The following is a 25,098-nucleotide window of genomic DNA, read 5'->3' as shown; positions in this document are numbered from 1 at the left end:
CGGCCTTCCTGGCCTCTGGACATGGCCTTGATCCAGTCAGCTCACCATGCTGCCGGCCAGACCCATCTTCCTTCCTACGCTGATCTGACCATTTCTGCGCTTAAAGCTCCCCTGCGGCCCCCTGGATGAGGCCCACACTCCTTACGGCAGCCCAGGCCCTGCATGGCCTGACGCCCACCTCCCCACTCTCTCAGCCCTCCCTGCTCTTCGCCATCTGGCCACAGCTTCTTCACCCTCCCACCTTCCAGGCCTGCCAGGCAGCCCTTCCTGGTTCAACTGCTTTCTCCGGGGTCTCTGACCCCTTGGGCTGGGGGAGCCCCTTCTGTTGAGTTTCCACAGCATGCTGTCCTCGCCCCTTTAATTGTGCTTAACATGTTATAGTGAGGCTGGCGCTTGCTCTTTAGACTGCAGCCACCTTGAGGTAGAGGCAGGGCTGCGCTACTTTCAGTCCAGCGTCGGCAGCCGTCGGGCTCACTGAAGACTCCACCAGCCCTTCCTTAGTTAGGTACACTGCCCGGTCTGGGCACGCTGTTTCTTACTGTGTCGTTAACACAACACATGACTTTACGGGGGGTCAGGATGGAGAGTTAAACTCTAGAAGTTCCCCAGCTAGCATGTAGGGTAAATACTTAATTCAAAGTTTCTCATTTATGTTTGCTTTTATATTATTTACTCATATATGATTTCTTGATCAAGCTGTTTCTACTACATATACCAGATATCATAGGAATATTAAATATTCCCATAAGATTTATGTGCTTCTACATTAGAAGGTGATTAGGGTGCAGACACCGGGCACTACAGAGTTTAAACGATGCTACTGTGGGATACAGGAAAGTGCTGCGGGGGCCGGAAGGTGTAAATTCACTGCTGCACCTACACCCATCAGCCACGACTTGGGAGCTGCTCCCTGGGTGGCTGTGTGTTTGAGTGTGACAAGTGTCTCCAGTGCTTAAAGAAGAACTTTTCTGCTCCCTTGTTTGAAATGAAGAGGCATATTAGTTTCTTAAGTACCACCTTGGTGAAGCAGCTACCATAGGAGCGATAGCTCATTCTTTAATAGTAACAATTAGTATTACATTTAAGAAATACACAGTTTTGGGTCACTGATACGTAGATCCATTTTCCTTGGCATCTTTGAAAGGAAATAAAATTATCTTTTAAGATACAAGACACATAAGCAACAAACCAACAACTGCCCCAATGAATCCTGAAAATTTATTATTTGGGAGAATATCAGATATTGATCTTTTGCTTTACAGCTCATGATAATAATCAGAAAATATTCATTTTGAAATGAAAGTCAAAAGAAAATAGTTACATACAGTACATATTACAGATATTTTCTTTGTACATAAGCAAAGCAGTACTAAAAGCATATTTATGGCCCACAATTAGTGAACGTGGCAATTTTCTGTTTAAAGCTGCAGCAACTCAAATCCTCCTAGGGTCAGTGAAGGAAGTCATTAAGAGATACATTTAGGGCTATTACCATGTCTGGCTGTAAATCTATAATTTTCATCTTTCCCTCCCCTCATATATATGTATATACTTTATTGCCTTTATATTTCTGCTGGTTTAATATAATTAGTATACTAAATAGTTATCTGCATTTATTTGGTTTCTAAAAATATATAAAATGCATTGGAAAGAGCTCCTGCAGCTTTCAGCAGTCACTGTCCTGGCATCAAAAGCTTGACCGGGAAACGTAAAGCAGCAAGACTAGAATAAATAGTGATTGTTGTGTCTTTTTGATACAGCTGACAGCCTTCACTTACAACTCAAAAACACTGTGGCAAACAGTATAAACATGCAACTTAAAAAACTGACAGAATATAAAAATAATACTTACGCGCTAAATTTTAATATAGACTAATACAGACAACTGAAGGTAGAAGAACACAGTGCCATTATATATATATACATATATATAAATTAAGGCCCAGGTTCTCAAAGGCAATGTACAATGCTAATTGCCTATCTGCCCATGTCCTTTTTGGGCCTGAAATCAAGTATTTGCCTTTTTCAAATTATTTCCTCAATTCATTACATCCTAACTTGGAAAGGGGTTCACAGAAATGGCTTTAAATGAAGTTACCTCCTTTGAAGACTATTTTGCTCTTATTCACAAAGAAAGCTGTCTTAATGCAGGAGTACATTTTGTTTTTATTGTGGAAGCAAGGGCTCATTTATTCTTATACATTGCTATAATTTACTTATCACACCATAAGTTGTTATGTATTTTATAGTATTATGTATATTTTTTATTCCATCAGTCTTATTTTAGTTCATTTATGACTAATTTCAGCTACAGGAATTGACAATTTTCTCACTGATGATTGGGAATTAAGAGAGTAACTTCTACTGATAAAACTGAAGCCTCACATATAAAAAATATTCTGTGCATTAAGATTAAAAAAGAAATGCAAAAAGGCCAAAATATAAAGAAAAAAAAGGCAACCCATCTCTGAGGATAATGATACTTGAGAGATCAAAAAGACCAATGCTATTTCAGATTATTCATTGGTAAAAAACAAAAACAAAAACTATTTTTAGTATATATAATATTGTAGAAAATTACTGTGTGACTAAAAAAACACAGAAATTTGTAATTTATTATTTAGAAGCTGAGTATTTCCCCCACTGCAAAATTTTTTATTTGGTATTTTTGTATACCATTGCCGGCTCCCCACTCCAAAATGTATCCAAAGATGTGGCACTTAAACCAGCTTATTTGTATTCACAATAGGTAAAAATGATCACAAAGAGACTAAAATATTTTAAGATGCTCCTATGGAAATGAATTTTTTCTATTTTAAAAATAGATTTAAAAAATATTCCTTACGTATGTGCTTCCAAAAGTAATCTAACTGATTAAAAAGTACAGCTGCTCAGAGTATTCATTAATTTACATTTATATACTCTTCCCATCTGGGAAACAGTATCTCTGTGTATAGTTACATCTATGAAGATTATCTGGCAGCTTGGAAATCCTGTGAAGTTGTCAGAGAGCTGAGCTCTGAGACTGCTGGAGAATCCCGACTATTACAAGTTGACAGAATGGTACCTGTTTTCTTTAAAATTATTATGCAGATTCTACTAAGTTACAATAAGTTAGTTAGATATTGATGCTGTGTTTTTCATGGAACACACTAAGGCATCTTTGCAATTAATCACAAAGTTTAACGTAACTACAGTTCAGCATTTTCATTTAAATAGAATACAATGAATTTATAAAATGTTTTTCTTTGTGAATAAGGTTTGAATTTCTCTGAACAACAACAAAATGACTCAGCATAGGATAGGACCCTTTAAAAATAAGGCATATATTGGGCATACATATATCATTATTATCACAAAGGCTACAAATTATTTTGGTTTTTAAATATCTTAATTTGAATTATGTAGATATGAAATTATTATAAATTGAGAGGAAATGAAATGTGTACAGGTTGTGATTATGTAGATAAGAATCATTTAATATTTTTCAAGTTATCTGGAAAGTAGTATAATGGCAAGATCAATTTGATAACTCCAGGAATCCAAAGAAAATATTTTCAGTTGACATCTATTATTTACCTGGACTACAAAAGGCAACACTGCATTGCTTTCAGTTTTCTAGAAGCTTCTACATATTTTCATAGCCATTCTTAAAATTTCTCATAGGTAACCTAAATAAAGCAGCATTCCTGGCATTCATTAAACCAAAAATAAGTCAAATGTGCTGAAACATCCAAAGTTGCCTTCATGCATAAGACATATTTCTTTATAGTTACCATGGCATTACTATGTTAATCCACTTTTATTTTGTTGCATGTAAATAATACGGAGAATATATTTTGTTCAAAATGACAAACTACCTTAAATTTCAGATCAAAATGTTAATTACATTGTACCAAATTTGTTCAGAGGGAATGTAAAAATGGCTATGAGATGTCTGACAGTATCTGTCTAAACATTACTTGTGAATCTTAGTTAAGTTACCACTCATGGGATAGGTGTTGACTCATTTTGATTTTATAAATAAAACAACATATGTACAAATGGAGATTAATATCCTATAAAAGTCAAACCTAAAAAAGAAAATATACTCTGAGTTTAATTTTATTTCCTCAGTAAAATGTACCTAACTCCAATCTCTTCTCCCCCTAAGTGACTGGAGAAAGCACAATAGCCCACAAGAGCATGAGTTATGTACGAAGAATAACTTACCCAGTGGTGTGTATGCCAACAAGAGCATACTTATTAAGTGGGTTATTTTAAAATATAGCCCCCAAGATGAATGCAGTCATTATGTACTACAAATATTAGTGAAAAATTAAAAATAATTTAGCATTTGGAATATCACTGGCATCCCAAAGTGTACCAATCTGATCCTCAGGTATCTATAATTCATGTATTACATTAATTCTGAGGATCCATGGCAATAAACGATACGGCAGGGCTTAAACAAATCACAGAAGGTGTTAGGAAACCGCATGCCCACTTGGATAGATATCCAACACAGTTTTGTTCAACAGCATATGAAAGATTGAAAACCTTTTATATGAGCAATTTCACTCATGAAAATAATATTTCTGTTATGTTACGTGGTCACTCATATACTGGAAATGCTGTACAGAAAGATTAAAGTCCACATTAAAAAGAAATCTCAGTTACTTTATCTAGGTAAGCAATGGCTAGGACAGGTTCATAAATGAAACACAGTGGGTTCTTCTGGAGTTAGTGTGGGTGGTGGAGCTCCCCACACTTCTGCAGTGGTAAATTAGTGATGCATGGGTGAAGTCTGGCAACATGCACACAAAGTTATAATCGCGCAATATGTAACACAATTAAGTCACAGGATATGTATTAACAAAAATATTAAAACATCAACATTCACATCATCAGTTACATGGAATAAATTAAACTAAGCCAGTCACATAATTCTCTTTACTCTTAGTTCATGGTTTATTTATGTACATACATAGTATAATACTTTCCTAATGATGTCAAAATGCTAGACATAAAAATGAAGGCTTTGCATTACAGCTGCTGGACAAAGATGTCAATACTGTTGACACATGAAAACAGTTTCTTTGTTCTTTAGCATCAGTGCACAGAGTATGGCTCCAAGTGGTATGAAATTTAGGAAAGAAAAAAAAAAATACATTGGCTTGTGAAATACATCCTCTGTTCATCATTGGCACAAATTGAAGAAAGAACGCTACAGTCCTTGGTACCTTTATTGGATCTCTCCCCTAAAGACAGACAATGTTATACATATATGCCTTCAGGATTAAAACCAGATGAGATAGGGTTCTGGAGAATACGAAGATTACTGGGGAGCTGCCGAGATGAACCAGGTCGCTTCAGGGACCCAGACTGGAATGGCGCCTCTACACAGGAAACAGAGAATCATTAACCAGGAGCACTTAGCAACCTGACAAATGAGAACATTTCCTGTCCTGGACCTGCAATGTCTGTGGGCCCTGGTGTCGGGAGGAGAAGGCTAAGGGCATTTCAGACGGGGGTTTACTGGATAAACCAGTGTTTGGTGATGTAACCAGTGAGTGGCATGTTTAAAAGGTGAGCATTTTTTTCCTTTTGGTTGTTTAGACCATATGTATTTACAGATTTATAACTGCCTTTTAAATAACAGTGCAAATTAATAACAAAGACTTTTAGGAAAGAAAGAAGGTATATAAGGAACTGAAAAACTAAATTCAAAATTAATAAATATGGCCCATATATACTTCAGGAAAAAGTTTTATAAAGAAGCATCTTAAAATGAATGAAATAAAATTTGGTGATTACATGATCACCTAAATAAATAATATAAATAATAACTAATAATAAATATATAATAATAAATAAATGTTTCTGTTTTTCCTCAGAAACAGGAAGTAGGTTGAATTTTTTTTTAAGTAGTCCACTTAAAAGTTAGCTATGAATGGCAGGAAAATACTTTAACTGAACGTAAGCAGTTTATTCAAAGTTCACCAGGGAGAAGACAGGGAAAAAGCTCTCTTATCGCAGCTTACCCCTTTCTAAGTCTGCTTGGGAGGCTTCTATCTCAATAGGCTCTGCTGGCAGGACGGTGACTTTTGTTCCTGTCTGCTGGATAAACTGCTGGAGATTGACTTGTCGCAGCTCTTTGGTCAACTGCTCCAGTTCTTGTTCTTTATCCTAGATGGAAATTATTACTGTTATTTTTTGATTTGAGGATTCACTGTTGGCCAGTTAAGACATCTTGCCATAGTCCCTCAATGACTGGGGCTGGAGTGCTTTTGCAAGGGCGAACTTAGCCAGTCTGGTTCACAGGGATATAATATGTGAAAGTGGAATGAGCCCCACACCAAGCAAATGGAAGACAACAGCTTTTCAGTCTTTTTTTGGCAGTACTGGGTGTTGAAACCAGGCCTCTGCACCCACCACTTATCCTTATTTTGTGAAAGGGCCTCATTAAGTTCCGTTTTCCAGGATCAAACTTGTGATCCTCCTGCCTCACTCACCTACAGTGCTAGTAGCACAGGTGTGTGCCACCATGCTCAGCTGTCTGTTCTCAAACTACATGTGATGCTTCCTCTGGAATATCACTATGCATTCATATAAAATAAGTACATGTCTATAAACTTTCATCAAAAACAAGAAAATACTAATTTTTGCCTAAGTATTACAGCAACCATGCTGAACTGATCACAAACATCCCTATTAATCACTTCATAAGTGATTGCAGAGTCACAGTAATTCAGTCCATGAGACTTAGATTTCTTGGTTTTGTAAACTGTTTAAGTTTTAATAATGACCATTGTTAAGATTTACCTTATAGCATGAAGAAAGCAAGAATCCCATAAGGTTCTCAGTCTGAAGTTCTTAAATCCTTGACAAAGAGTGGGAGAAATACAGAGCCCTGGAGAAGGGGATCAAGTTTAGATAGCTGGGAAGTGGCAAAAGCAAGGAGCCATCCTGTTATTTAAAGGACTTGTCACTTTCTGTCCTTTCTCTGCTGTACTATCAGGAAAAACACAAAGCCCCATCCAGGCAGGTATGTATGAAGGATTTATTAGGTTCAGGGAAGACACACTAGAAGTGTGCTTACTGGTTTCTTTGATTTTTTTATATAGCCACAAATCTAGTTCATATAGTTAAATGTGGTAAATTAATAGTTATCACAGTTCATCATTTTCTAGGCTGTGTTTGATGCTATTTTTATTGCTCACTGTACTACTTTACCTAAGGTGACATAATTGTTTTAATCAGTTGTTCTTCCTGGTATGCCAAGACTAAGACTGCCTAGGGATCATAAACAATACTATAGGCCAGTGCCAAAAAACCAGGAGCCAAGTAGGAAGCAAGTTCATATCCCTAATGAACTGAAGAGGTAGGTTCTTGTGAAAGACTCAAAACCCAAAAGCCAGTTACACCTGGAAGATATCTCAGAGAAGTAGTCATTTCCTAAGGGTTCTAAATACTAGCAATAAAGCTACTCTCCATAAGCAATTTACAATCATTAACCCAGGAATTAAACTAAAACAAACAAACAAAAAACCCCCAAAACCATGAGAAGACACTTAAGCAACTTCCAGTTCACCAAAGGTAAACCCAGTGGGTAATGAGGTAGAACAAGTTGAAAGCCACCCCCAGGACTCTGTGAAGTGGTAACAGCAGAAGTAACAAAACAGATGAACAAGGCTCTAAGAAAAAAATTGAATCAGAAATAATTTCTCAGATAACTACAGAGATGGTGACCATAATGAAAATCCTGCTTAGTGACTTAGAGCAGATACAGATAAAAAATAGAAGAGTTTAAGAAAATGATAGAAACCATGAATGATCAACATAGCAAACAAATGGAATCCATGAAACAGATTCAAACAGACATCTAGGAGATTAAAAATTCCACTGAAGGTATATGCAGCAGAATAAACCAATGTGAGGATAGAATATCAGATATGGAAGACAGGATTGTGGTTAGTGATCATGAAAAGAGAGATTTCTTAAAAATAGCAAAGGACCACAAGAAATAAATCCAACAACTGCTAGGTGACAGAAAGAAGAATAACGTAAGGCTGACTGGAGTAAATGAAAAAAGGAGGAGATAGAACAAATGAGATAAAAACAAAAAAAATCCCTGTTCATAGATGTAATGGCAGAAAACTTTCCAGGCAGAGTAAAACAATTTGACATACACCTGAGTGAGGCACATAGAATGCCAATTAGCCATGATCAAAGAAAAAGCTACACCAAGGCATATAATAGTCAAGATTTCAAAAACTTAACCTAAGGAGAGAATATTAAAAGCTGTTAGAGAAAAGAAATAAATCACCTATAAAGGAAAGCTCATCAGAATCACAGACTTCTCAACACAAATCCTCAAGTCAAGGAGAGCGTGGAGTTAAGTATTTCAAGTCTTAAAAGAAGATAACCTACAAAACTATCTTTTACAAGTGATGAGAAATAAGATACTTCTATGATGACACTTGAGGAAATTCAAGAACTTCATAAACACATGGAAATTAAATAACACCCTTATGGACAATCAATGGGTCACAGATAAAATTAAAGAAGAAATTACAGTTTCTACAATTTCTAATTATATCTTCAATTTCATCAACTTAATTTAGTTTATTTAGAATTTTTGTATCTTCTGGTTTCAGCTTTGGTAATTTTAAGTATCTAGGAATTTTTCTGTTTTCCATCTTATTAGAATATAGGATCTCAAAGTAGGTATTGATGTTCTGGATGTGTGCAGGATCTGTTCTGATTTCACCCTTTTCATTTCTAATTGCACGGATTTGAATCTTTCCTTTTTTTGATAAGGTTGGCTAAGGGTTTGTCAATTTTACTGAATCTTTCAAAGAACCACCTCTTTAATTTGATTCTTTATACTGTTTTCTTAGTTTCCATTGCATTAATTTCTGCTCTGATCTTTATAATTTCCTCCCTCATATGAGCTTTGGGCTTGACTTGCTCTTCTTTTTCTAAAAGCTGGAGGTTCAATATTAGGTTCTTTATTTGCCTCTCTATGTTTTTCTGATATGGGAATTCACCACTGTAAATTTCCCTCCTAGGACTGCTTTCATTGTGTCTCATAAATTCCTGTCATCCCATAGTTCTGCTAGATGACAGAAAGAAGAATAACATAAGACTGATGGGAGTCAATGAAAAAGCAGGAAATAGCGGCACAAATGAAATAAAACAACAACAACAACAAAAAAACCTATTCATAGAAGTAATGGTAGAAAACTTCCCAGGCAGAGTAAGCACATGGAAATTATGTAACACCCTCCTGAAAAACCAATAGGTCACAGGTAAAATTAAAGAAGCCACCTTATCTTTGACAAAGGAGCCAAACATCTTCACTAAAAGAAAGATAGCCTCTTTAATAAATGGTGCTAAAAACTGGCTTTCCCCATGCCAAAGATTGAAACTGGACCTGTATCTTTCACCATGCATTAAACTATAACTGAAATGGACCAAAGATCTAAATACTGAAACAGAAACCCTAAATCTGCAGGAAGAGAGAAATAGGCAAAGAATTCTTGAAGACATTGGTTTAGGCAAAGAATTTATGAATAAAACCCTGACTGCACAGGAACTATCACACAGAATCAACAACTGGGATCTCTTCTTATTGAAAAGCTTCTGCAGAGAAAAAGAAACCACCAAGAGATTGAAGAGACAATCCAGAGTGGGAAAAAAATTTGCCAGCTATTCCTCAGATAGAGGCCTAGTATCTAGAATATATAAAGAACTCAAAAGATCAGATTCCCCCAAATTTAAAGACTCAATCAAAAAACAGGCATCTGAAATGAACAGATACTTCTCAGATGAAGTAGAAATGGCAAATAAATATACAAAAAAATGTTCAACATCACTGGTTATTCAGGAGATGCAAATTAAAACAATGCTGAGATTCTATCTCACCCCAGAAAGAATGGCTATTATCAAGAAATCAATGAATAACAAATGCTGGCAGGACTGTGGGGAAGAAGGAACCCTTCTTCACTGTTGGTGGGATTACAGACTGGTGCAACCACCATGGAAATCGGTATGAAGATTTGTCAGAAAACTAAAACTAGAGGTCCCATTCAATCCAGCTATTCCCCTTCTTGGTATCTTCCTGAAAGAATTAAAAGGAGCACACCACAGTGATATGTATACACCCATGTTTATGGCAGCATAGTTTGTAATAGCTAAATCTTGGAAACAGCCCAAAGGCCCATCAACTGATGAGTGGACAAAGATGTGGTTTGTTTTTATACAACAGAGTACTACTCTTCCATGCAGAATGAGAAACTTGAGACATTTCTAGTTAAATTGCTACACCCTGAGACCACACTCTTCAGTGAAATAAATCAGTCACACATGTTTAAACATGGCATTGTTTCTCTGGTGTGAAAAACCAAAAGTGTAAATAAGGATTAAAATGTATACTAGATCTTGGGAAATGGGAAGAAAATATTCAAATGAAAAGGGAAACAAAGGAGGGGAAAATTAAAAGAAGGAACAAGAAAAAAAGAATAGAAAGAAAAAATGGAGACAAAGCTTTCATAAATAAGGAGGGGAAGAAAGGTTGAAAGGAGCAGGTGGGGAATGGAGAAAAAAGCAGCAGTAAGATTTGTCACAAATGGGTACGAATTCCCTATAATGAATATTATCATTATGTATATCTAAAAGGTATCAATAAAATTAAAAAAATTGTTTACTTATTGGGTACTGTGAATTGAGCTCAGGACCTCACGCTGGCCAGGCAGGCGCTGTGCCACTGAGCTATATACCCAGCCCCCTAAAATAATAATATTCAAAAATAGAATTGAAGAAAGAAAAAAGAAGTGCGGTTACTTTGAGTAAGGGGGGTAGTTAGTGATGTTAGTAATTTGATTATTAGACACTTTTCAATGGGTGGTGGGATTTACTAGTAATGATTGTTGCAAATGAGTGTTTCATTATAAATAACACCAAAGGCAATGTAACTTCCAATGCATCCCTTTTTAAATGTCAAAATGAAACACAGAAGTAAAATACTGATAAATCAGAGGCTAACAACTTTCTATTGCAAGAAAAATTCCTGATTTTCAAAATTTTAGCTGCAGTTTTACCTCTTTTACCTCTCACTACAGTGACTAAGAGAGAAAGAAACTCACAGCAACTCTTGACATGTCAGCTTTCTCTGATTGTGGGATTTCTCTGATTTGTGTTTGCACTAAAGTAGCTTCTGCAATTTCAACGTGCACAGGTAAGACTGGGGATCTCTTCAGGACACAGATTCTGATGAACAAGTGTGCCTGAGGCTGCCTGTCCTGGACTGTGCTTTGAATGCCAAGCCAGCTCAGTACTATAGGACCTCCTGCTATGAAGGAAACATTGGTATCTGTGCTGTCCAATACAACAGCCAGCCACATGTGCTACTGTAACCCTGAAATGTGGCTGTGATTAAACACAGAATTTTAAAATTATCTGGTATTTTAACATAATTTGTTGAATATTTACTTTAATAGCCATGCTATAATCAGTTGTATCTGCTTCTTACCTCATCATTTAGAGATGGTTTTATATATCTTCACTATGCCCAGATCACAATTACAGTATCTTCAAGAAAGGGTGAGAAGAAAAATGAACGATCAGGATCTAAGTGGTGAAATACCTACTGGGGAGGGGCAAGCCTGGAGAGGGTCCTCTGTGCCCTTCTCCTCAGGAAAGCAAAGGAGGGTACCACGCAGAGGAAAGGAGGGAACAGATCTAAATCTTGGGGCCAAAAACAGATTGGCAAGAAAGAAACAGAGACAGACAGGCAATCAACTGGCCTTGGTTGACCAAGCTGTGACAATCTCATTTGGCTTCAGATTCCCAAAGGAGGTCAGATGCACTATCTTATCGTTAGTGTCCACTCCAGCTCTGAGACTATATGCTCAGTCTTCCATCCAGCTGGCTCAGGCCACAACTGGCACAGTGACAAAGCCTCTTCCACAGAGCAAGGGTGAGTGTGGCGTTACTCTTGTATTGTTCTGGTCTCACGTGTAAGCTCCCTCTCTCTTTCATCAAAGGATTCTCTAAGAGTTTTAAACTTACCTAGGCTTCTAATTCTTTCAATACAGAGAAATTAAAGCCTTTAAAAATAAGAGACACAAGTATGACAGAAGATTCCGAGTGTGTTAATTCTTTTAAGTACATGAAACACCCACTTTATAAAAATGTTCTTACTTGTAGCCGCTTGGTGGCCTGTCCAAGTGACCTTTCCACAGCTTTAATACCATTTTCCAGCCTCAGGCTCTGCTGGCCTTGAATGTCTATTTCCCCTTTGACCTTCCCGATCTTCCCTTTGACCTCTTCCTCATTGACTTGTGCCTCCTGAACTTCCCGCTGCAGTTTTTCTGCTTCCAGGCCACTTTCCATGGTCTGGATCTGTGCCAGATAGTCCTTTAATCTGCTTTCACATTCTGTGATTTTCTGTCTTATTTCTTGAAGTTGATCCTTCAGCTGCTTTTCATTTTCCTGTTCAATCTGCAATTCATTTTCCCAAAATTCTTCCTCCTCAATTTCTACATCATTTCTTTTGATCTTCTGCTCCAGGCGGACGATTTCTTCTTCAAGGTTAGAATTATATTTTTGTTCCCAAAACTGTATTTCTATTTCATTAGATTCCAGCTGCTTCTCAATGGACTGAAGCTTCTCTGTCTGCAAACGGATCAGTTTCTTCAACTCATCTGCTGTGGTTTTGCAATTACTCAGCATCTTCTGCTTAAATTCAGTTTCTTTGCCTTTTCCAAAAATGTCCATTAATCCTTTGGCACCTCCTGTGAAGGTCAGTGATTTCCTCTTAGGTTCTCTCCTTTTGATTGACTTGTCCACCTGAGGCCTCAGTTTGGCTAAGGGGGGCAGACTCTGCCTGTATAAAGTTCTTTCGGGAATCCGAGCCACACTATCCGAAGTGGGCCGCTCACTGAGAGATGGCCCCGTTCGACGCAGAATGAGCTGCACATCGCTAGCGTACTGCCCCCATTTGTTTAAGGAGATGATAGGATTTTCATGAGGTGCTAAGTGTCTTTCAGTGTCTCTCCATTTTTCTATAAGGGTGTACCTTCCAGTTCGACCTAGGCAAAAAGACAATAATAAAGCATTAGAATGAAATATGTAATAGTTAAATAATGGAACAAATGATACCATTTGTTAACTGTGCCCTTTTTAATGGCACTGGTTGGCTGGGGATATAGCTCAGTGGCACAAGCGCCTGCCTGGCAAGTGCAAGGTCCTGAGTTCAATTCCTGATACCAAGAAAAAAAAAAAAAGAAAATTAATGGCACTGGTTACTGAACCTACAGTCTGTGCACCGAGCTACAGCCAACCTGTTTTTTATTTTGAGACAGGGTCTTGCTAATTTGCCAAGTTGCCCAGGCTGGGCTTGAACCTGCAATCCTCCTGTCTCTGCCTCCCAAAGTGCTACGGTTGATAACTGTGCACTCATGGTATGTATTACAAAGTCACATTTTAGATTCTGGTCCATTTTTCATTAACCCCTCTATACACAACAGGGCCCTGGGAGGCTGGAGGCCTCGCTTCTGAAGGGAGACACAGAGCCAACCGAGAACGTGCCACTTGGCTCACAGACAGCTGCTGGTCTCTGCCTGTCTCCTTAAGTGTGTGGTCAACCCACAGCTCACAGTGCTGGAGCCTTCCCACACCCCTGTGGCCAACTACCAATCACAACTCTTCAGAATAGCTCTATACAGAAAGAAGCCTGAAAAGGAGGCCTTGGTCAACCTTGATAGTAAAAGTTACAGACTATTCTAAGAAGATAAAAACCCACAAAGGCAAAATATATATTTTTTATTATGAAAAACAAAAGACTAAAATTACATTTAAATTAAAAAATATACTGAATCTATTAATTACGGAATTTAGATAAAAGTTTCAGAAAACAATTTAAAGTTATAAACTTGAAAAGACTTTCTGACATTTCCATTTAAGGTGAGAGGGTGTTTTCATTTTGCTAAAAGTGTACATTAGTAGTTAATATTATTATAAAGAAGAAAATCTGACCCTGCCATGTAGTGATTTTATTGGCATACACGACTATTGACTTACCTTGCCTGCCTTCTTTTGCAACCTTCATGAACTTCTGAAATAATAGCAGTACTGTATTTTGTTGATTACTGCATCTCTAAACAGGTATCTAGATGCATATATATGAACCCTCAATCATATACAATTCAGAGCAGTATATAAAGAACGATTATGCTGTAAAAATGGGGGCATGTTCTCCTTTAAGAAACCTCAATCTCAGGTGCAGATGAAAAATTGGGACTTTGGAGGCAAATATAGTAAGTGGGGTTTTCATCCTAGGTAAATTACCAGATAAGCTGCAAAACTTTACTTCTAAAATGCATTGTAGATTTTAAGCATCAGATGTAACAAGCAACTACCACACTGCCTGACCCACCACAGACATTCAACATAAGGCAGCTATTATTACCTTAATACACGGTTATCTTCATAGAGATGACCAGACACACCTCAACAGTGATGTGTTGTAACAGTAATCTGACTTAAAATTCTTAAACAACTTCTAACTATGTGTAAAGCTGGATAGAACAGAAAGGAGTCGGAAGGCTGTGTTCGGAGGTTTAGGATTTAGGATTAGGAGTTTAGGAGTCGGAGGGCTGTGTTCAAACTAACTCTGTTATCTATTTCTGTGCTTGAACAAATTACTAAATTTTCTTCAGCTTCAGTCTCCTGGTCTGTTAAGAGTATTCTTTCCATACCTGACAAGGTTGTTTTGAGACTCAAGTGAGAATATACAGTATAAAAATGCTCTGTAAGCCAGGTAGGGTAGTGTATGCCCATAATGCCAGCACTTGGGAGGCTGAGGCAAGAGCATTGCCAGCCTGGTCTACATAGTGAGTTCAAGGCCAGCCTGAACTACACAGCAAGACCTTGTCTCAAAAAAAAAGTTCTGTAAGACTGAAAAGTGCTGTATAAATATGTTCCTATCATCAAAATAAGAGGCAAATAAGAAGACTGAAAAAGAAAGCTACAGCACACTGGACTGGCTTCTTGGAATGTGCAGTGTTTCTAACGGTTTTGTTAAAAATTACCATCATTGTGCCACGTACAACCACTGATACACCTGCAAGGTTAAACTGTCCCGCGGGTTTCGAAGTGCTTCGCGATCGCAGCACTTTTGTTCCCGGCTCCCCGCCCATCCATTACTGTAGACACCTTGCTCCTTTGCTTTGGACCTCTATGGCCCCATCAGCGACATGAAGGTCAGATCAGACAGGGAGAGACTCCTCCAATTCCATCAGGTCAACAATGAATTTTAAAAAGAAAACTGAGTCATCATATTATACAAGCTATATGAAAAATTCTGAAGTCCTTAAGTGTAGTAGCAGTTATGTATAAAGCTGAGTTTTCCAACGTTTAATGGTACTGTTATCTGCTGAGAATGTCCTGGTAGAAAGCTCTTAGATTTGCCTTCACTGCTGCTGTTTCTCTTTGGTTACCTCATGCACATCTGCACCACTGGCAAAAAGAAAATACTCCATCCAACATAAATTTTTTTAAAAATAAATGAACACATACATTTGATTTTATTGTAAGAGGTGAGTTTTAAATATTCTGTATTGGTATTCAATCCCACAGTCACTGTTTTCACATTCCAGAGTTGACAAGGCCACAAAGATCCTTTCATTTAAATAGATTCTGATTACTCCTGCCCAACTCACTTGGATGCATTTTATTAAGTGGCTACGTTTAGTTCCACCTTGAATACTGTCTTGGTGTAGCTGTAAACCTAATGTAGAGGAACATCTCGATTGTCTGTCTCTGCCTATGGCATCTGTAGTTTAAACTATCTATCATGGACTATGTGCCACTGTTAGATAGGTGTCACTGAATTAAGTGATGGTAAATAAAATACTGATTTTACTTATAAATAGCTGAAACAATTGAGATTAATCCCAAGAATCATTAACTTCATACAGTGACTAAAATCACATACAGAAATTTTAAGGTACCATGGAATATTACTGAAAGACTCACACAAATCAAAAGGACACAGGATAATATACTACTTTCACCCAACTGATAGTATCACTATGAAGTAACATGAAAATCTTGAAAATATACACCAAAACTCAAATACTGAACCATAGGTCACCCTAAAACTTATATGCTTATTTCAACCATTTAAAGAATCACAATGATTTTCACAATTGCTTTCAGAGTCATAACACAAAATCCTCACCTAAAAGTTACACTTTGTTATTTCTTCAACAAATGTATACTGACCAGCAAATATTTATCAGAAATAGTGTCAGGCCCTAGAGATGTGGTAGAGTCTATTAAACACCTTCATCACTAATCCTCTTTTTAAGTTTTAACTGATATTTGATTTTTTCCTTCAGTATGAAATCTTTCCTATCCTGAAGATGAACACTGCATATTATTCAAGATGACAGGATAGCTGGCACTAATCTCTAATGAATTTAAGGCTAACATAGCTTCATGTCTCTGGACATATTAGAAATATTAGTAACACTTGCCTTTTTAAAAAATCTGTGGTGAATAAGATACCTGGTAGCACTGAATTTTTCCACTAACACGCTTTGCTCCTTGATGAGAATTTTATAAAATCTATTGCACATTTCAGGATTCTCACGTAGAATCTAGAGCATATACTTTCCATTATGACTTAAAATTCTTATGGGTAGTGTTGATTTCTATAACAGAACTTACACTGTATCATTGTATAGTCTATAAAATACTTTTGATGCATGTATCTATGTACATAGCTATATCTCTATGTATATAGCTTATCTATGTATATAGTTATGTATATTATACATAAAGATATATATATATATATATATATATATATATTCATAGTAGATAGATATCATCTTGGTTGGTTCCATGAGTCAACCAGTACAGATATGAATAACCTTATCAGTGAAGAAATTAAAAATTAGTAAAGAAATTAAAAATCAGTAAAGAAATTAAAAATTAACATATTTTTTGATGATATACAGACACTTTACAGATTTATCAATGGATTTTTAGGGTTAGACTATTCAAGTCTTAGTGAAATTATCTTTTTTTTTCTCAGTGAAATTATTATGATAACTCTTACCACAAAGTATTTATCCTGACAATGATATAATAAAAAATTATATCTGAGTAGATATTAGTAGTAGGCTATATCTGAGTAGGTATCAGTTGTGCATTCAACCCATAGTTAAATCATTCATAGTACATTTTTCCAGTGTGTTGAGAATATTTAATCACAGAAGAGTATATGAAGGGTATAACCCATGTTTTTCAAAGTTCACCCACAGGTACCCTAGAAACATTGCTTGTGGTATTGCTAAATACAATTTATAGGATGCTGTTGGTTTGGATTCAGCTCCAGTACTGGGCCCAGAAGACCAAACCATCACTAAGTCAAGGTGTTTATATTATCTTCTGAGACATCAGGAGAAAGAGAGATAACAGCTACATCTCAAATAAGGCAGGCCTAGCCAGCAGCGTAAGGACCTGCCTGTAAGGACAGTAACTCTGAAATGACCAACCTGCTTTTTTTTTCTTTAATCTTATTTTTATTTGAACCCCCCCCCCATAAAAACACCCCTCTCAGGTTAGCCTGCTGGAACACTTATTCCACTTTACTGAGTAAGTTGTTGCCCATTTCTAGAATTGCAAATAAAATTTATTAAAGTCCTAAAGCTAAATTTGCTGTAACTTTGCCTTTGACAGTAGTTAGTTCTAGGAAGCAGGATCATGAGTGATTCTTTTACTGTTTTTGTATTTTTCTAAATTTCAAAATGGTGGATAATGAATCTTACTTCATAAACAGATACAAATGAATCATTTTGTTAATTTCTAACATTGATAATTTACATGTGAAATTAGAAGTTAAATATGGCTAAGTTATATTCTTAATTTTAAAGGATTATGTAATCATAGAGATGGATGGGACATCAGGTAGTCATCATATTTATAGAAAAAAACCTTAAAAATTCATTTATTTATTCACAAATATGTACTAACTACTGTGATATAATAGATATATTTGGTCTTTGTCCATAGTTTCTGACAAAGAGCTTTGAAAAGCCCTGGCATTTCCTGAATACTAGGGGTGGTAAGAATTTTTTTTTGTCTTCATAAGAACCCCTTTCTACCCTATCCAAGTTTACCTAATTAGCCGGTTCCTGATGGACCTCTACACAGCTTCAGGGTGGGGCCTGGTTGCCAGAGGAACTGACCAAGTGATCAGAGGGTTGGAACTTTCTGTTATTCTCCAAGAGGGGCTGGAGATCGCATTAATCCTCAATGGTCAATGATTTGCTCAATCATATCTATATAATGGAATCTCCATAAATACCCTGAAACGATGTTCAGAGAGCTGCTGGGCTGGTGAACATACCTAGGTCTGGGAAGGGTGGAAGAATGCACAAGCCCCTCCATATCTTATCAAATGCTAAGATGCCCCATTCCTTGTCCTTTGCATCTCTTCCCTTTGGCTGTTCCTAACTTGTATCCTTTCTGATGACTGGTTCATTATGACAGACTCGTAATAAATATGGAAATCCTTTTCCTGGATCACTGCAAAAAATTACTGAACCCTAGGAAGGGTTTAGCAGAATCCCCAAGTCATAAGTGGCCAGCCAGAAGTACGGGTGGCTCTGGATCTATGGCTAGTGCCTCATGCAGGGGTAGTCTTGGAGGACTGAACCTTGTCAGATGCTAACTCCAAGTGGACAATTTCAGAACTGTAGTAAACTATTGCATCCCCAGGTGGTTGCAGGAAGGTTGTAAATAGAAAGGTCAAATGCTTACTACATTGAAAATATGGTTTAAGCATTGGAAATAAGCAATCCCGTAACAGTGGCAGGTGACAGACATTATACCAATAAATGAAGTCCATTATCCAAAAGCTCTGAAGTCACATGTGTTGAAATTCTAGTATTTTTTTAGATTTTAGAAAAGTAGCACGGTGCTGTCCTTCAGGTTTTATAATAAAGATTTTTGAAATTTCTAAAGTACAATGTACTAGTATTCATCTTGTATGGAATAAATACAGATTTACAACAGCCTTAGATCAAATCAGGTCAATTTTTACCACTAAGTGAGTTCAAGGCATGCCAGATATTGCTAACAAATGAAATATAATAAACTTGAGGATTTCAGAATTTTTTAGATTTCATAACATGGGTAAGGTATAGCAGCCTATACATAATATATCAGGAAGGGTAAGTGCTACGAAGAAGTGTTTGAGACAGGGATTACATGTGTACAGGTGCGTGCTTGTGTGCATGAACACAGTGTTCGGAGAGGGCTTTGATATCTGAGGGCAGGGTATTCTCAACAGAGAGAAAAATAGATGCAAAGGCTGAGGTGGGAATGTGCCTGGTACATTAAGAGGGGACGCTCTAAAAGAGCGGTACGAGACAAGATGAGATCGGTAAGAGTAAGTGGGGATTTATTTATGGCCCTACAGATCATTACATGGATCTGAAATTTTCTGAGACAAGAACCCATTACAAGGTTTTGAGCAGGGGAGTGAAAGGATACAGCATATTGTAAAAGGGTAGAGGTGGATAAGGCTGAAGTGGCACGTTTGCCCTTGAAATTCTGTGCATAAAATGTGATTACCATATGGACAGATGTAGCATGTAGCATGACTCGACTACTTTGACCTCTGTAAAAACTGTTTTTTAGCATTGTGCATGGCTTGATTCTCAAAGATAACAGAAATGTAGGTTTGAAAATTGATAGTGCTTACAAAGAAAAAAACCAAGCAGTATATTTTAATTGAAATAAATTATGTGAGGTTCTTATGAGGCATAAATATTAAGTAAGTTTTTATTAAATAAAAATATGGAATAAAATGAAATATGTTAATTTCCCCCTTTCAGTAATTAAACTCGTTGACAAATATAATACAAGTCTCAGTTGCAAGGAAATTTCATTGGATGTGAGAACTTAGTATTCTGAGTATTATTTTAATACATTAGAGTGCTACAGTATTTAGGAAAAAATGAAACCCTATTGCTACTAAAAAAAAGATTTTATCTTGGCACAGGACCCTGCCAACTTCTAACAGTTCACCTGCCGCAACCTGGGTGGCACTATCACCTCTATCAAATGCTACCGTGCACTGGCAACCGAGTGACTCATTTCAATCTTGATCTAGCTTGACACGCTTCCAACACAAACTAGGAAGCATAAAATAAACTTCTGATAAGGTGCTCAACAAGGAAGTATGGACACACAATTTCCTCTCAGTTCATGTTTGCTACAAATTACTGGAGATATGCACAGAAACTTTAACCCGCATTACTCGTTTCACTGAGACAGGTGTTTACACCTTCATCATGTTCCAGAAACAGTTAATGTAACTAATAAACATACACAAACTATGATAAAGATAAAACAAATTAGTAGAAATAGTGGAACCTGTGAGAAGGATAAGATGGAGCCAGGAGATGTGCCAGTAAATGTGTACAAGACAACTTCTTTTTCACTGTACAGTAAGACTTAAAAAAATGTATGTTATCTTTCTAATGAAGAATCATGTTTTTTAATTTGTTGTATTATCTTTTCTAAAAGTATTGGGAAATTGACAATAATAGGATTTTTCCTTGTGAGGGGTTCTGGGAACTAGGAATCTATGTTTTGGATTAAGAAAACACCTATCGTTCCACAAATCACTGTCTAGAATAAACATCAAGTGAGAAGACCGTGCTGACGCTAGATGTGAGGTCAATTAAGTTTGGGGGAGTGGAGAGGATCAGAGAACAAACACCACAGATTTTCCAAACATGGGCAAATGGCAATAAGCAGAGCATGCCTTATCTGTGAGCTTTATTATGGAATTGAATTAGCAAAATCCACTAAAGACTTACATTTAAATAAACCGCATGCGCGTGCACACGTGCGTGCGCACGCACACACACACACACCCCTAAAAGGAGTCATAAAGTACTTTATCTCAGCCACCCACAGAGTTCACTTACCTATAGCTTGAGCCAAGGCTATTACAACCTCCTGGCAAGTTGTGACTTCTGTAACCCCACAAACGATCCTTTGGACTCCATCCACCCATACTTTAAGTTCCATGGTGCACTGGCCAGTCACCCAAAGGCCCTGAGAGTGGTCATCAGGGTGTCAGGTCATGTCTCTGGTTTTGGGGACACGCAGAAGGCAGTCTGCAGTTAGCTAAAAAGGAGAAAATATCATATATAATAAAGGAAATCGGTATTTATTACATAATATCATTATTTAAAATATTACATGAAACAAAACAAGCTTTAATAGATCATAATCTATCATTAGAGTCCACATTCCTACTTTTCTTCCAGTACTGGAATTGAACCCAGGGCCTTTGCACTGAGCTACATCCTTACCCTTTTATTTTTTTATTTTGAGACAGGGTCTCACTAAGTTACTAAGTTGCCCAGACTGGGCTCGCATTTGCTGTCTTAGTCTCCCAGAGTGCTAGGATTACAGGCGTGCACCTGGCTACATGCCTACTTACTTTACAGAACTGACTTTACCAGTTATGGCAATGCTTCATGTTACTACTACTACTTTCATAATAATAAATTTGATTACGCTATGACCTGCTAGATTAAACATTTTTACTGCTCAAGCCCTACTGTTCAATGTATACGCTATTTTTTCTGTCTCTTTTTTTGGTGAACTCTTTCATCAGGGTAGTTCTGAGGTTTAAAAAAGGAAAGAAAAAAATTTCCTATCATTTTAGGGATCTTAAATAACAGAACCAATTCCCATAGCCTTGCCTGCACTGAATATTAACAGTTTTAAAACAGCTGACAAGATGTCCTGCTAACTCACTTTGCATCCCTTTTCCAGTGTACCCCCTGCCTCCCTGCAGGATGGAGAGTGCGGTCCGCCTGCGGAAATGTCCTCACAAGCACTGCATCAGCACAGGTGGGCACCGCTGAAGGAAATGCATTTTTTTGAAGGCCGACAACTTCCCTCTGGATGAAATACTTTTCCTTTCGCAATTAGTGGAGTCGTTAATTTTATTAGAGTTGTTAGAACAATATAAACCGTAACCTTTAGTTATACTTCCTGTCTTCACCACGTGCTTGATTTTCTATTTTTCAGCAGGGTTTTCATATGCCCAGCATTCTCATTTAGTCAAATCAAATGTCTTAGTTTCATCTTTTGGTTTGAATGTTATTATGCTAACAATCAATTATGCATAGTTCTTAGAAAAACTCAACTATTCCCATGGTAAGTCTTTATAATTAATCTAGTATTTTCTTTGTTTGTCCACTGTTTTGTGTTCTTCCTCTTTGTTTTTTAAAAAAGTTGTAGTTTATAAGATGCAATAAACATTGATTTGATTAAGAAAACATTTGGACTTAAGCTTTGTAATAGTACTGGTGTTTCAGGATTAATAATTAATATGAAAATCTTACTTAATGCTAAAAACTTTTCTTATAAAATAATATTTACTGTGAACAGTATCTTGCCCCTTATACATTGTTGTAAAGGACAGTTCTGGGCCACCTGGTCACTTAGGTGGATGAGGTGGAGTATGTATGAAGTGAAGGAGAAGGACCAAAATACAAAAACTACCTTTTGGTCATTCTGAAAACAAGAAAGGACTATAAATCTGAGTGTTATTTTCCCTATATATACACGTGTGTCTGTGTGTGTGGGGTGTGTGTGTGCACCCTAAGCTGTACAAACACCCCACACAGACACACACAGGGAGAGAGGGACTCCAACAGTCACACACTCATACACACACCCACACACTCAGAGGGAGGGAGGGAGGGAGGGAGGGAGGGAGAGAGAGACAGAGAGAGAGGGAAAAGACAAAGAGAGAAGGAGACAGCCAGAGAGAGAGGCCATTTTGCCAAAGAGCAACTGATTCCCATAACTGTGTTCCTTAGTTATGAGGCCCTGGGAAAAATGGGTTCCCATGACAAAAAAATGTACAAAACCCAGTAAACAAAGTTAAGCAAGTTCCTTTGCAGCTATACTTCTGAGTCTTCAATTGGCTCCTGCATGGTTGAAATTCCAAAAAAGTGTTGCATATGCAGCTGGCTCCCAACCCAGAGAACGTTTAAGGAAAGAAATAGAAGAGTTCTGACTTGCAAGACTGTTTCCTTGTATGATGCTAGGCACTCTATTTACTAAAAATAGAACATGAATTATTCTTTCTTGGGGAAAAACGTATAAAAATGGTTAGACATTAATACACTGCTTTATTAAATTAAAAATCTGAATTAAAGTCTAACACATCTAGTCTATTTTTCATTAAAAATCTTTTAACTTGAGAAACCTACCCAAAAAGTCTGCAGATCTTATTACTCCCCTCCCAAAGAAACCTATTATTTAAAACAAAGTCCAGGGACTGAAATTTTAGAAGTAGTAGAACATGTGACGTGTCCACTTAACACATTTTCAAGGGCCCAACGCTGCCAACTACAGGCACAGTGCTGCAGAACAGGCCTCCAGAATTCCTTCACCTCGTATAACTGACACCTCACATGCCATGAACACCACACGTCCATTTCCCTTCCGTGCCCAGCCTGTGGCAAATATCATTCGATTCTCTATTTCTATGCATTTGACTATTCTAGATCCTCATCTACATGTTACATTCCCATTTAGTCTTTAGTATACTAGCACATATTTTCCTATCTGAATCATCACTATTGCATGATGACCTTTTAGTCATTACGTGAATAAAAATGAACATAAAACACACACACACACATCTGTTCAATATTACAAGTAATCTTGTATGAAAACACTGAGCACAAGTAACACTGCTTCATAATAAACATGCGAAGTATTCAAGTTCTTGAATTCAAGTTCAGAGACTTCCTGCCATGGCTCATTACACAGAGAAGACCAGCGCCTGCATTTCTGTTTTGTGGCTTTTACAGTTGGAACCTTAAGGCAGATAGGAAAAGCCTTCATGAAGCACATCAATGGACCTGCCTGCCCCAGGTCTTATTTCTAGGAGAGCCATCGTTTCCGGAGAAGACAGCTTCTGTGGGACTTTGGGCTGTACTGACAATCATTCCAAGATTCTCCAAAAACCAGTGTTAACTCATGAAAGAACCCAGGTCCCATCTTCCCAGCAGAAGCCCCTAGCAGTTGTCTGTAGAGCTGCAACTGTGATCTGTCCTTTATACCCTTCCCAGTCCAGTTCTATACCCAGCCCTGGAATCAACTACAGGGGAAAATGGAAGTCCTACATTGTAGATGAGTGTGGTGGATCACTCATTACTGGAAGGTCCTGGAAGCAAAGGATGTGTGCATTCCAGTTGGAATTTGGAATACGCTTTCCCATGGAAACAGTGATTCACACAGAATAAGGTTCTTCTGTAAGGGTATTAATATAGCTCAGTTATTGTTATCCTTATGAGGTTTCTATATTGTAACAACGTTTGTTCAGTAACATGCTCCCAGGGAACAAATGCTCTTTAGCTAAGCATTTATCACCTGCATTTGTGGAGACGCTCCCAGGAGATCAGTGCTTTAGAAAGGAATTCCAGTCAGATCTCATTATTTGAAGGTGCCATATTGGTGAACTTGCCTGCCTACTAAAATTTATTTGTAATCCAAGAAATCAGTACTAGGCACTCATGGTTATTCAAGGATATGCACAGAACAATGAAAAGTCTGAGCTGCCTGAGTCATGTTCCCAGCTGAGGCTGACCTGGGTGATAGGCTGCCTTTTGCTTTCAGCTTTCCGACTGTGCCCTTTTATCAGTCTATTCACTGTCATGTTCCTTTGTACTTTTTTTTGGTGATTTCACAGTTTAGAATGGTCCCCTTATCAACCCAAATGTCAACTGAGGAATGGGTAAAAAAACAATGTATTTTTATACAATGGAGTATTACTCAGCTATAAAGACAGATAAACAAGATTTTTTATAGGTAAATGGATGCAACTAGAGATCATACTCATAAGTGAAATCAGACTCACATGTGTAAAAATCGTACTGCCTCCCTAGCATAAGAACCTGAAAGAGTAAATAAAATATGAAAGGTACAACACATATTGTGAAAGGGAAAGAAACTGCCCAAATAGGAAAGAACAACTGGGATAAGGGAAAAGAG

General features: G+C 37.3%; 1 protein-coding gene across 1 annotated transcript; it reads right to left on the bottom strand.

Annotated features, from left to right (window-relative positions):
* Positions 1–1,196: 1,196 nt before the first annotated feature.
* Rassf8 (Ras association (RalGDS/AF-6) domain family (N-terminal) member 8) lies at positions 1,197–24,309 on the bottom strand. Its single transcript, XM_005379106.1, has 5 exons — positions 24,231–24,309; positions 21,000–21,201; positions 12,187–13,076; positions 6,024–6,168; positions 1,197–5,378 (listed from the first exon to the last, which is right to left on the bottom strand). Exons 2-5 carry the CDS (start codon positions 21,100–21,102, stop codon positions 5,257–5,259), a joined length of 1,260 nt encoding a protein of 419 aa, XP_005379163.1. The 5' UTR covers positions 21,103–21,201; positions 24,231–24,309; the 3' UTR covers positions 1,197–5,256.
* Between the last annotated feature and the right edge of the window lie 789 nt (positions 24,310–25,098).

Source organism: Chinchilla lanigera, unplaced genomic scaffold (assembly GCF_000276665.1).
Source record: "Chinchilla lanigera isolate Chin_1 unplaced genomic scaffold, ChiLan1.0 scaffold00012, whole genome shotgun sequence".
In the NCBI taxonomy this organism is placed as follows: Eukaryota; Metazoa; Chordata; class Mammalia; order Rodentia; family Chinchillidae; genus Chinchilla; species Chinchilla lanigera.
The sequence above is the reverse complement of the archived record's forward strand: the minus strand, read 5'-3'. Positions and strand labels throughout refer to the sequence as shown.

Coding starts and splice junctions, on each gene's coding strand:
- Rassf8 (XM_005379106.1), bottom strand. CDS start 21,102: ATGGAACTTAAAGTATGGGTGGATGGAGTCCAAAGGATCGTTTGTGGG. Junction 13,077..20,999: donor AGCCTTGGCTCAAGCTATAG/GTAAGTGAACTC, acceptor CTTTTTGCCTAG/GTCGAACTGGAAGGTACACC. Junction 6,169..12,186: donor AGGCCACCAAGCGGCTACAA/GTAAGAACATTT, acceptor ATTTCCATCTAG/GATAAAGAACAAGAACTGGA.